Genomic DNA, 13552 nt, shown 5'->3' with positions numbered 1-13552 from the left:
GGTGTGCCCCATGTACCAGTAGTTTAAAAAGGTTTCCTATGGAAATAATGTGTAAACAAAGACTTAATAGGGACTATTATATACAGTCTTTAAAAGTAGTTAGATACACACTGTATTAGAGAGTATCTTACACTGACACACAACTGAACAATAAACGGATCTCTGAGCCGGCAGCATATAATGTAACGTATTTACCATGTGTCGCATGGATTCCGCCAGCATTCCGTACCTTTGTTCTGCATGATCACGTGAGATCAGTGTCACAGGATATTTGGGCCACAGGACAACCAACACCAACAGCCAAATTAAATAATGTCAATAGTGTTATAGCAGGAAGTAGAAGGTTAGGGCACCATTTTATTTCTGATTTTCTCAAGAATGAGGTTTGTGTTAATAATTACATTACAATTAGGCTTTTACGAAGGCTATACTGGTCACGTTGGATTTTTATTTCAAAACTGGCAGGTTCACTTTAATAGAAAATAAGTAGATATTTTTTTTCAATAACCCTTTGGTTCTAAACTCTTTTTTTAAATAGTATGTACTGTGTATTAAAATGAAAAGACCACACACACAGATTTTTTGTTGGTTTTATTGTGCCAGAACATTGTTATTAAAAATATCAATCACTACAGCTCCCAGAGTTTCAGGTCATTCTGACCCTTTTATTTAGCACAAGGATCAAAATAAAAAATAATGTACCACTGAATGTACGGCAGTGTTTTAAAGTGTAGTCTCTTAGCAAATCACATTGTGGAAGGCAGAAACCTCACTAGTTCAAGGGATATCTGTAAGTGTGATGATTGTTTCTGAAAGAAGTTATTTAGGGGTTGTTCATAATTAGATGTGTGTATAGCACATAGAATAGGCTTCAATATTCTAGATGGTCCAATTTAAACTATTCTAGTTGGAATACTCAGTTGCTCGCGTTATAGAAACCTCTGGATATTGATTTATAATTTATTTATATAGCGCATTTCTCTCATTAAGACTTATAGAACTTTACAATTAAAATATAAACAACACATGATAACCAAACATACTGTATAAAGAAGACTGCATTAGATCCAGGAGCATGCAGAGGGGTGGCTGCCCTCTTGGCGCGCTCAAGTTATGCAAGAAGGAACATAAAGAATATATTGCTTACGAATCGGACTAGAGGGACCAAATATGTTGGGTAAGGTCAGGTATTAGAGTGAGCGGGAGAAGAGGCTTTGAGGGATAACAGGACAAGTTTGAAGTATTATTTCAAGAGTCGGGCATTATGGGTTGCAGTAAAAACTAGGGCTTGGCGGCATGGGATTTTAGATGGAATGGGGTCCACGGGGGTGGTGGAGCGGGATCATCATGGAGTGGTGTTTATGAAGGTGCCAAGGACTGCAAAGTTCTAGGCATACCCTGCCCACTGCTCCCAGGACTCCAGGGCCGGTGAATCCCTTCTCTGACTTGCGGCCCAGCTGGCTACATAGCCTTTGTGCTGCTCCGAGTTGTTTACACCTGGCTAAACTGGGAACCCCCCACCCAAGACTTGGCGCTATCAAGTCGCTGTTGTTCCATAACATCATTCTACTATGGAAATGGTGAATACTTAAAATACAAGATAAGTAAAAAGCTGCATATAACATAATTGTCAAAATAAGCAATTCTAAAACATTATACAAATCTTTGTAAAGTTGTTCTTGTTTGTTTGTGTGACCTCAGGACAGGACTGTAGTTTTGCCGTTTCCTAATAGACATGTGGGGCCTGAGTCATTAAGGAGAGGAAAACATAAAAAGGAGTAACTTTGCAACTGGGCAAAACCATGTTGCATTGGAGGGGGAGGTAACTTTAAAATGTGGGGACAGATTTATAGTTGGGGTAGGGCATGTCCTAGATCAACTTTTATTTTCAGTGTAAAAATAAAGCTATCAAGTATTTGTGTGCTACATTAAAATACAGGCAGTATTTAACTTATGTACAACATAATAAACTAATTTGCACCCCTTGTATTGTAAAATGGTTTGTCCCGGAGAACGTTTGCTCCTTTTTTTTTTTTTTCTGCTTTACTTTCCTTAGTGACTCCGGCCAGCAGAGCCCTATGGTACCCAAAAGGCCCCCTGCAATGTGCTTCATTAGGACTCCTGTCAGAAAGGCCCCAACATCCATAGGAAAAATGCCTAGTCCATAATAAAACCCATATCTCAAACTTCATCTGTCCATGTGTAATGTTACCTATAGCTCCTTTTGAAATTGTTATGAAAATTTTACATTTATAAAACCATAATGTTTTATTTCTGAATACAAGTTATTGCTCTCAAACTAGGCAGCCCACATACAATGAAAATAAGCCCCCACTTATTATAATATGAGGATATGATGAAAAATACGGTTTTACTGAACATTTAAAATAGAATTATGAAAGTTCAATTGTTTTAATGTATTTATAACTGGCGTTTGTTTCATCTCGAGGGCTGTTTAGATCACAAGGTCAGTCTTTAGTAACTCACTCTGTGTCAGATTTTTGGCTTGGACCTCACATACCAAACCCATACTGCATGTCCATTTTCGCAAGCTCTGTGTGAATAGAGAAAGACAAGCATGTGACCAGCTTTACATTCCAGCAATTGTTGTCACTGCTTCAGAGGATTAGTTATTTTTAATTAAAGTGGTGGATTTTGGTTTCCTGTAATTGAAAATTCCACGTGTGTTTTAACCTTATTGAATTATGACGTTATTTACACATTTTAAGATTTTTTATTTAGTGTGTGTTTTCTCTAGCCACCTCCACAGAGTGTTCAGAAAGTATTGACTGAGCCGGATGTCAAACAGGAGCCAGAGTCTCAATATGAACACTCCAAGGTAATCTCCTCTGCTGCTGCGTTCTTCCCAAGCCAACATGACACTTGCAGTCTGGTTTATTGAGCACAATAAAAGAAATCTTGAACCATTTTGTTTGATAGATACATATCATAACATAATGGAGTGTGGATCGCTATAATAAAACACAAATAATCACAATGTGTACCTGTCACTTATGTACGTTGGATGCAGTTATTTTATGGGTGGAACGACCACTAACTGGATGTCTGTGTAGGTGCCTGGTACACTAGTGTTTCTGCTTTCTTAATCCAGGCTATGCAAAGCATGCTAGCTCTACTCACAGCTTCTTGCCTTGACTATTATATGTCATCCCTGCAGCTAACAATGTATTGGTGCAAATCACAGTCACCTAAGCAAAATTTAAAGGTCTACATCTGCCCCTTAAGATGTATTTGAATAAAGGAGATTCAAATGATGTTCCTGTTAAAACTGATATTGAGTAAGGTCCTGGCCAAAGTTACTTTTTAGGATCATTTGAAGTAATTGTGTGGGGGAAATTGGACCATCTCCCCTACTAGGCGTATCTCTCCTGTTACCGTCTTTATATCTTGCCAGCCAACGGCACAAATGTCTGTGCGTGCACTATTGGACATACTTCCAAACGTGGTTGTATAAATTAGGGAATATACCATGGTGAATACATGAACAAGACTCTGGTTTGGGTGTCCCTGATTGTTTTCAAATGCCTTGTATAAAAGAATAACTGTCAACATGCTGTGCTCTGATTGTGTCCTTTGAATGCTACTCTTTGACAATGGCAACCAATGCTTATATTATTCAGATGACTTTCAAACCAAAAGCCGAAGATGATGATGACAGCGTTCCGAGCAACCTTTTGATGTTAGAGTTTCGGTCATTAGTTGTTAGTCGACCGTCTAGAAACAGTCAGTCCACTGCCAACACTAACCAGGGAAATGGACTTAATTTTAAGAAATTCAGAAAGGTAATTCATGTAATGTGTCCTGTGCTGAGATTTATTATTAGGTTTAACTATAAAGCTGCACAGTTTTGTGTACGTGCTGTTTCTTTTTCTACACGATGACTGTCTCAGAGGAGTAGCTACATATGATAGTAAGTGATTCCTATGTGAAGAACACATTGTATTCAGACAAGAACCAAAAATACAGTGCAAATCTCTAGTCCTTCATTGTTCTTGTACACAGCACACATACAATTTGCTATTACACCAATGTCTAATTAGTTCATAGAATATTATCTTTTGTGTTCATAGATAGCGTATCCGGGAGCTGGAAGCTTTCCAAACATCATCGGAGGCTCCGACTTGATTGCTCATGATAAGAAGAAGAATTCAGAGCTAGAGCAATGGTTACGCCAGGAGATGGAGGTAAGGAAAAAAAAAGAAATGATCATAAGGTTAGATGGCTGCTACTCATATTGTCAGTGATTGTAAGTCTAATCATATTATATTCTTTACACACCAAACCCAGTACTTGGATAACTAATGAACTGGCAAGCACAAGCTAAGGCCGGGTATAAATGCTGCATTATTACGCTATTAGCAGAACTTATATGATGTCTGATAAAAAACCTAACAGGATTGGTCAGAAGAATATTGAACATGCCCATAAATTTAGTGGGTGCAGTCTTCATCCAAACCAAAATAAATGAGCGCCAAATGACCAGAGAGTGTGTGTGTGTGTGTGTGTGTGTGTGTGTGTGTGTGTGTGTGTGTGTGTGTGTGTGTGTGTGTGTGTGTGTGTGTGTGTGTGTGGCGCCAAATTATACAGTGGTTAGACAACTCGAGCTGAATGGTGTAGCTTTAAGTTGACAGTGACAAAACTGCCATGAGATATTGATAAATGAATACGCATGTAAACTTAATGTTATTTTGCTACAGGAGCAAACGCAACAAGCTAGAGAACAGTCACTTGCTGAGGATCTTTTCAGGTGAGTACAGAAGGATTCTCTGCCTGCTGGAAATCACTCAATGACCTTGTAAAGTAATCCAGAAATGAATTATTTCCCTGTGCCATCTATAAGTCATCCTCCCCCCCCCCCTCAAATCGCCATCATGAGCACTTCTCTATATTAACTACCTCTTTCCAAGGCAAACTGCCACTACTCTAAATAACCCGAGCCCAATCCTCTGAAATGATCACGTTGCACAAAACTCTGTTCTGTTCTGAAACTATTACAATGAGGCTGAAAGTTGGGTGGAGCTGCAACAGCTGTTGTACATCTATATATATATTTTGAGAGAGCATGTTTGACAGCCACATTTTCCAGATGTATTTGCAGTCACTTCCTTTTCTCATAGTGTGTGTAAAATCACTTTCCCCTGCAATCTTATAGAAATGTGTCATTTACCAGTTTATGAAGGCTTGAAATGTATTTTCGGCAGTATATTATGTACGTTTTATATCGCTCTAGTGACATATTGATTATCACTAGACCTTGAAAAACTATATCAGTCATAGAGGGTTGAAAGTTAAAGGAAAACCGTTTGAAGAGTTTCCATTCCTGGGAAATGTATATGTAACATAAGAATGTGATAACTGTATACATTTCTTTGCAAGTCTGTTGGATAGATCATTTCTTCTGTTATTATTTTAGCAGGAAGCTTGAAGGGGTTTTCCATTTCAAACCTCAATTTTACTGAATAATTTCCATTTTGGTGGGGGTCTGCCATTTACATATAGCTGGGGCTTGTGCCTCTCTTGACAGGGTAGATCTGACACCGTAGCTCTAAGGCTTTCAGTTAGAGCCGCAGCGTCAGATCTCTCCTGCTATGGAGGGTTCCAACACATACATCGAATACTATTATTAAGAATGGAGACTACTTAGTAAAATTGAGTTTTAAAGTGGGAGACCCCTTTCCAGTTATATGCAGCACAAAATGAAATCAAGCCTGGGCAGCACGGTGGCTTAGTAGTTAACACTTCTGCCTCACAGCACTGGGGTCATGAGTTCGATTCCCAACCATAGCCTTATCTGTGTGGAGTTTGTATGTTCTCCCCGTGTTTGCGTGGGTTTCCTCCGGGTGCTGCGGTTTCCTCCCACACTCCAGAAACATACTGGTTTATTGGCTGCTATTAAATTGCCCTTAGTCTCTCTCGGTCTATGTTAAGGGATTTAGACAGTAAGCTCCAGTGGGGCAGGGACTGATGTGAAGGAGTTCTCTGTGCAGCGCTGAGGAATTAGTGGCGCTATATCATCATCATCATCATCACTATTTCTTTATATAGCGCCACTGATTCCGCAGCGCTGTACAGAGAACTCATTCACATCAGTCCCTGTCCTATTGAAGCTTACAGTCTAATTTCCCTAACAGACACACAGACTAGGGTGAATTTGATAGCAGCCAATTAACCTACCAGTATGTTTTTGGAGTGTGGGAGGAAACCGGAGCACCCGGAGGAAACCCACGCAAACACAGGGAGAACATACAAACTCCACATAGATAAGGCCATGGTCGGGAATTGAACTCATGACTCATATAAATAGATGATGATGATGAAGCCTGTAGTTCTTGTAAAATTGTGTTTGCAAAACTAGAAAGAAAAACTGAGAAGAAAAATATCGATCACTTATTCCTACTTGTGTTGTTAAGAATATTAAATGATGAGAAAATTAGTGCTGTGAGTTAATGGTTTTGGATGGAAAACGGGAAAAGTTCTGGTTTAGACAGAACTCTTGGGAACCCTAGGAAATAATACCGTCATTTGTTGGACATGCACACTTAATAACAGTGTTGCTGCACTCTATACCTTTTTAGGATGTTGGTCCCACTCTTGTGTTTCCACCTTTTCATACCTTGATCGCGGATTCTTATAAAGGCTAATGACCCTGAATTGTTGTTCTGAGCTCATTTTAGCAATGCAAAATTTAAGTGTTTACTGAAATGGAAACGGACTTTGACCAAAATGGGAAATAGAATCACAAGCACAGGGGGCCTGATTCATTACTGATTTTTCTTGTGCGTAGGTTTCTTTGAATATTTTAAGAACAAACGGGGAGATAAGAAATTAGCAATTCCACAAGGAACGAAAGGTCAAAGACAAACCCATCTTAAGTCTTTTAAGCAATGGAAAATAAGATGCAACGAATCTTAAGCAGTCAGTCCATCTTAAAAAAAAATAATAAAAAAAATGAGATGGACTGACTGCTTCTTATTTAAAGATAAGATGGCATCGCGTAACGGCAAATATGGGAGGTGCGAAGAGTTTGTTTACAAATGTTAAAACACAATCAATCGAGTGTATATTGTATAGAACTTTTGTTATCTTTTTATTCGCGTTAGCATTTATATAATTAGATTACCTTTGACAAATGATTTTAAAGTGTTGCTCAGTTAAATTAACACACCTTTTTAATCACAGACATAAAAGATCGTATAAGGTGTTTGAGTTGAACTGAGCGCATGTGGATGCAAATGCATCTAATTTGATAGCATAAATGAACATACATATATATATATATATTAAAATCAATATATGCTAAAAATTTGTGTCCTGACCGTTACAAAATGAGTCAGGAATCGAACTTATGACTCCATTGTTGGAAGGTGGATTAGCTAACCACTAAGGTAACGTTCATTGAGAAAAATAAATACATTCTATAGACTAGAGCGAAAAACTCAATACAGCATGTGTGCAACAGGTGTAATAACTAGATAATAGTACTTCAACTAAAAATATGTCAGTTAAGATCTGCACGGGTACCTTAGTGGTTAGCACTTCTGTCTCACAACACTGGCGTCATGAGTTCGAATACAAAGCATGGCCGTAGCATCTGTGTGCACCCTGTGGGCCTTATTCATTAATGAAAGGAACACAAGAGGAACTTTGCCCAAACCAGCCTATGTTTTGTTTTTGAAAAGGCTAGTATTAGGATAGTATTTACGTAATAAGGAAAGTAATGGTTTGATTTCATGTAACACACAAACACTTGATAGCTTGATTTGTACTCTGTCATTCAAAAGTGATCTACTACGTGCTCTAACGCAATGATAAATCTGTCCTCATATTTTAGATGTATCTCCCCATCAAATGCAACTTTGTTACGTCAGGGTGCATTTTTAATTTATTACAATGTTTTACTTTCAAAAAGGATTGTGGCCCACAGGACACATTCACATTATTATGTGCATTCTGACATCTATTACTATGAATGGCCTAAGACTTGGAGGGGGTGGGTCGAGTTGGAGGGGACAGGCTCCTTTGAGGTAAATGTAACTATTTTTATTTTGTCTTGAAACCTTGTTTTTTCTCCATCTACGGCTTGTATGTTATGTCATGTACTTAGCTGTACAAAAGAACTATGCAGACCACAATCCTGCAGCACAATGGTTAGCACTTCTGCCTTACAGCACTGGGGTCATGAGTTCAATTCTCAACCACGTTCTCTGTCTCAACTTTGTGGGCCTAAATAAGGGGGAAAAAAAGTTAACCAAACAGGAGCTTTGAACCTTTGCCAAACCATGTTGTGACCCATGAAAAAGCTATGATAAATGTACAATCACTATTTGCAAAAGTGACATGAATACAATATAATTACATTATAAAAGACACACACACATTTTTTTATATATTTGTGAGTGTATGTATATATTTGTGTGTGAGTGTGTATATATATATATATATATATATATATATATATATATATATATATATATATATATATATACACAAGTTAACCCGTGCATGATACTCATGCATTCTAGTCAAATCAAGCTACTTAAGGTATTAAAAAGGTTCTTGTCATGCATTTGGGCCATAGCCCAGGCCTCAACCACCAGCCACTACCCACAGTCATCCCCGGCAACCACCAACCACTCCCCACTGTCACCCCCGGCAACCACCAACCACTCCCAACTGTCACTTCTCCTTCAAGAAATATATATATATTTTTTTTTTAATCTGTATAAACACTTTTAACAATTAACAAATTAAATTAACAAATTAAAAACATCTTAGTATACCAAATTTCAGCCCTTTCTGAATTTTTTTTCCCACACACACACTAAGAATTTAGTAGGTCAGTGTATAACTCCGCCCAGCAGGTGGCGCTGCAGCTTGGTTTTATTTTTTCCAGACAGACAGACTAACACACATATATATATATATATATACACATAAATGTAAGATGGGCAACAACATAAACAGGTTATTTTTAAAAAATTAAACCGAACCATATAATTTTTCTAAATCGGAAATTGTTTGTTTTTTGTATTTTTTTTATTATGTTTTCTAAGTTTTTGGATGAGCGAACCCACCGATGCTGGGATCACCTCCCCTGTTCTGGTGTCTTCTTGAGCTGATAAAAACAAGGAAATTAGCATGCTTACGTTATTTATCATACATAAATTACTTCTTGGGGTGAAGTTTGACGTAATCAGCGGAGGTGTAAAGTGTGACGTAAATTTAAAATGTCTGCAAAGGTTAATGGGATGCTAAACACAGTAGTCAGTGGATTAATAGTTTTTGGAAAGAATAGCTAGCTATCGGGCAAATGGCATGTGGAAAAACAGTACTTTATGATGACTACATTGGGCCTACCCACATCAACAAAAATATCAGTTTGTTTATTAAAAATATTTACATTCCACAAAAGCCTCCACATGGGCCACCTCCTCCTCCCTCTCCGGCACACCCGCCACCTTCTCCTCAGGTTCCTCCCTGGGCGTCTCCTCCTCCGGCTCGGCCCTATGCGCCCTCTTCTCCTCAGGCTTCTCCCTGTGCGCCTCCTCCAGCTCCTCAGGCGTCTCCTTGTATGTCTTCTCCACCTCCTCCTCCCTCTCCGGCACACCCGCCACCTCCTCCTCAGGTTCCTCCCTGGGCGTCTCCTCCTCCGGCTCGGTCCTATGCGCCCCCTTCTCCTCAGGCTTCTCCCTGTGCGCCTCCTCCAGCTCCTCAGGCGTCTCCTTGTATGTCTTCTCCATCTCCTCCTCCCTCTCCGGCACACCCGCCACCTCCTCCTCAGGTTCCTCCCTGGGCGTCTCCTCCGGCTCGGCCCTATGCGCCACCTCCTCCTCAGGCTTCTCCCTGTGCGCCTCCTCCAGCTTCTTTAGGCGTCTCCTTGTACGTCTTCTCCACCTCCTCCTCCCTCTCCGGCACACCCGCCACCTCCTCCTCAGGCGTCTCCTTGTACGTCTTCTCCACCTCCTCCTCCCTCTCCGGCACACCCGCCACCTCCTCCTCAGGCGTCTCCTTGTACGTCTTCTCCACCTCCTCCTCCCTCTCCGGCACACCCGCCACCTCCTCCTCAGGCGTCTCCTTGTACGTCTTCTCCACCTCCTCCTCCTCACATTCCTCCCTGGTCTCATGTTGTTCACGCTAACGGCCTGTTGGAATAAGTATAACATAATAGTTTCTTTATAAATGTTCTCCCTGTATCACAGTTACCTATATGTAGCCATATAATGTCAGCTGACATTGTGAAACATGCATTTAGCGACACACATAATAGTGTCTTTCAATAAAAAAAATTAAATGTAGAGACAAACAACACTTTCAGATGGCCTGTAACAAATCTTGGATTTGTCTTAGGTGACATAGGGATGTTGAACTGACATTTTTTGTTTCTAAAAATAAGTACTACATTAATATTGTAGTTTACCATAACAATATTTATTTAATCTAGTGACAGATTCGGGAGACATATATCAGGAGGTATTTAGCAGGGGCGCACCCAGGGGGGGTTTCCTAGTCCACAGAAACCCCTGTCCTACCTGGGATGCTGTATGATTACAGTGGCTGGCCCCTCTCCCGGGACCAGCCACTACTGCTTGTAGCTTGGGAGGATCGTCTCCCAGTCAGTCCCCTGCTGTGTGAGCACAGCTCTCTGCCGGCAGTTTGGCCCCGCCCCTTCCTCCCACACGGCCAGCATGGGTGTAATGCAGGAGGCAGCAGAAGAAGGTAAGAATGTGTGTATGTGTCTGTGTATATGGCAGTTTACATATCTGTGTTTGATCCTGTGTGTGTTTGTTTATGTGTGTGTTTGTGCTTAACTGTGTATGTGGCAGTTTACATGTCTACGTATTTGTGTATATGTGAGTCGTCTGTGTATGGGACAATTTACATGTGTGTGTTTGACCCGATGTGTGTTTGTAGCCACGCCCCTACACATGCTGGTCACCGCCACTGGTATCGTGGTTTGGAAACCCCCCTCATCGAATCCTGCGTTTGCCCCTGATTTAGGTAAGGCCTTGTAATATTGACAAATGAGGTTTGCACTAATTTGAGTGTTGCCCACCTACCAGTGTTATCTTAAAAGCTGTATGGGAGTTAATATCAGCATGTTGCCTTAGTGGTTAGCACTTCTGCCTCAGAGCACTGGGGTCATGACTTTGAATCCCAAAAAAGCCACTTACAAATGAACTTGTCACATGGGCAAAAGCATATTGCGTTGGAGGGGTAGTTACATAGGGCATGTCCATAAAAATCTTGGAAAGCAATTTTTTTTTAAAAAAAAAAAGTATTTAGATTACAGTATTTTAGGTGATTAATAGAGAACTAAAGTTTAAAAATCTCCTCCTTTAACTCCTCCAAAAGCTGTGGATGGCGCAGGTCAATCCAGCGCCACTGGAACTGCACAATGCTGTATCGGCGGTTAAAACGCTGCGATATCAATTGACTCACCTTAGTGTGTGCCCCCAGCTTCATCTCGTTTGAGATATAATGGCCTGTGGGCATACTGTGCATGGCCTTTGCCAGGACCCGCAGCTCGCGCCTTGTGAAGGTGCTGGCTCTCATTTTGGAAATGCTGTCCTTTCCAATAATCTGCTCTATGATTGGCTCTCAGAGCACATATGGGCGAGCTCACGTCATTCGCGGATCTTTTCCATACTTATCTGCAAAATCTCGGCTTGTCATTCATTCCTCGGTCATAGCAACGGGGGCGTGATGGAGCTATGGAGCTATTCACAATTACAGGCACTTGCTAACAGGAATCCGTCCCTCTAGGTCCCAGCATGGCCATGCAGACACTTGCTATTCTTGCCCTTGTAGTACTAGTGTTACTTTGGCTAAACCTGCCCATCCTGGGACCTAGAGTGGTCCAGTTAACTTTTACTTACATGGAATATTGTTATCCCACACACACAGATTGTTTAGTTAAGGGATATATTATTTTCATATGGGTGGATCCCCCTATGTAGGGGGGGAATTGAGCTAGTGGCACATCACCCTAGGGAAGGCAGGCCAGTGCAGACTAATTAGGGCTTGCTTGCCATTATGGCAGGGTGACACTATGCTGTTGTAGGCAAAGCAAATTGCTGATTATTAGTGAAATTGGCCGATCCAAATTTGGTACACTCTTTGGAATATTCTTTTGGACAGTTGTTTAGGCTCTAGGGGGTATAATATTTTGTGGGATCTTTGTCTGTACAAATGTTTGTTTTTTTATGTTAAGCTTTATTAATGGATTCCTACTATTCTCATCACAAACTTACTGAGGATTTTAGATTTTAAGCAACACAGAGGATATAGTGGTGTTATTGACAGTGAGTGAGATTGGAGGCCAGTTGGTGACTTTGGCATGAGGGACAATAATAAGCTCTGTTTAGAACCTGTTGAGCTTTAGGTATCGTTGTGACATCCATTGGAGAATGCAGAGAGACCGTGGTTTAGAACTGATAGAACAGAAAGAAATAGGTCAGGGAAAGCAATATACATTTGGGTGTCTTCAGCATAGAGGTGGTATCGGAGGCCAAATTAGTACCCCAAGACTAGAGATGTACAATATTAAAGTACAACATTTATATAAAAAAAAGAGCCTTGTGAGACCTCAATAGAGAGTGAGAGTGGAAGGGAGAATGTGCCAGAGGTGGGTACACTACAAAAACATACTGGTAGGTTAATTGGCTGCTAACAAATTGACCCTAGTCTGTCTGTGTGTGTATGTTATAGAGTTTAGACTGTAAGCTCCAATGGGGCAGGGACTGATGTGAGCGAGTTCTCTGTACAGCGCTGCGGAATTAGTTATGAAGAAGATCTATAGAGTATTGTATCGTGCATCTATATTTATTATTGCAAATTATTAGCTGTTAAATTTGCATACACAGTTATTTATAATTCAAAATTACACATGACACATTTTTCATGTCGGACAATAAAAGAATGTGTGTGTGTAATTCTTTATTGTTTAACCTTAAACCTTCATATTGGTAGTAGTGCCTGTGTTGTATGTTTATTTGGAGCATTATAAGCTTGGTTTATGTATTCACATTTATTTTTACCTAATATGACTTTCAAACATGGTGCTTGACATTCAAGTCTATATAATGTATGTAATGCTCAATCAGCACGTTGCCTCAGTGTTTAGACAATCCACTTTTCATCAGAGGGGTCATGAGTTTGATTCCTGACCCATTTTGTGGAATATGCCTATTTTGTATGTTGAAATTTGTGTGGAGCTATAACACAGACAAGCAGCTGTTCCAAATAAAGTGAATCCACACAAATAGAAAATATCTACAGATAAAAGCAAAAAAAAAAACCTAAATGCCAAAAAAAAAAAACAGAAGGCAAAAATTAACAAACAATTTTAAGTTTTATTATTATATTATACATCAATGAACTTTTATAAAAAAATATTTAAACTGTGCATCTACCAAGGATTTAGGGCTACAATATTTTATTGTATAATTATTGACATTAAAAAAGAAAAACGTTAATAAAAGAAATTCATGCTCAGTTTTTCGTTCTAGTCTATATCATGCACATATTGTTT

At 39.8% G+C, this 13552-nt stretch overlaps 1 protein-coding gene across 2 annotated transcripts in view; it reads left to right on the top strand.

Moving 5' to 3' along the window:
* The window catches only part of NBN (nibrin), a 45637-nt gene that overhangs the window by 28737 nt on the left and 3348 nt on the right, over positions 1–13552 (top strand). For both annotated transcript variants that reach the window (XM_075213765.1, XM_075213764.1), the window contains exons 12-15: positions 2759–2839; positions 3642–3803; positions 4092–4205; positions 4719–4768. In XM_075213765.1, coding sequence (XP_075069866.1) covers positions 2759–2839; positions 3642–3803; positions 4092–4205; positions 4719–4768 — 407 coding nt within the window. The remainder of the gene's footprint in view (positions 1–2758; positions 2840–3641; positions 3804–4091; positions 4206–4718; positions 4769–13552) is intronic.

The sequence above is a fragment of the Mixophyes fleayi genome, chromosome 5 (assembly GCF_038048845.1).
Source record: "Mixophyes fleayi isolate aMixFle1 chromosome 5, aMixFle1.hap1, whole genome shotgun sequence".
Classification (NCBI taxonomy): domain Eukaryota; kingdom Metazoa; phylum Chordata; class Amphibia; order Anura; family Limnodynastidae; genus Mixophyes; species Mixophyes fleayi.
Note: the sequence above shows the minus strand (reverse complement) of the source record. Positions and strands in the feature narration are given on the sequence as shown.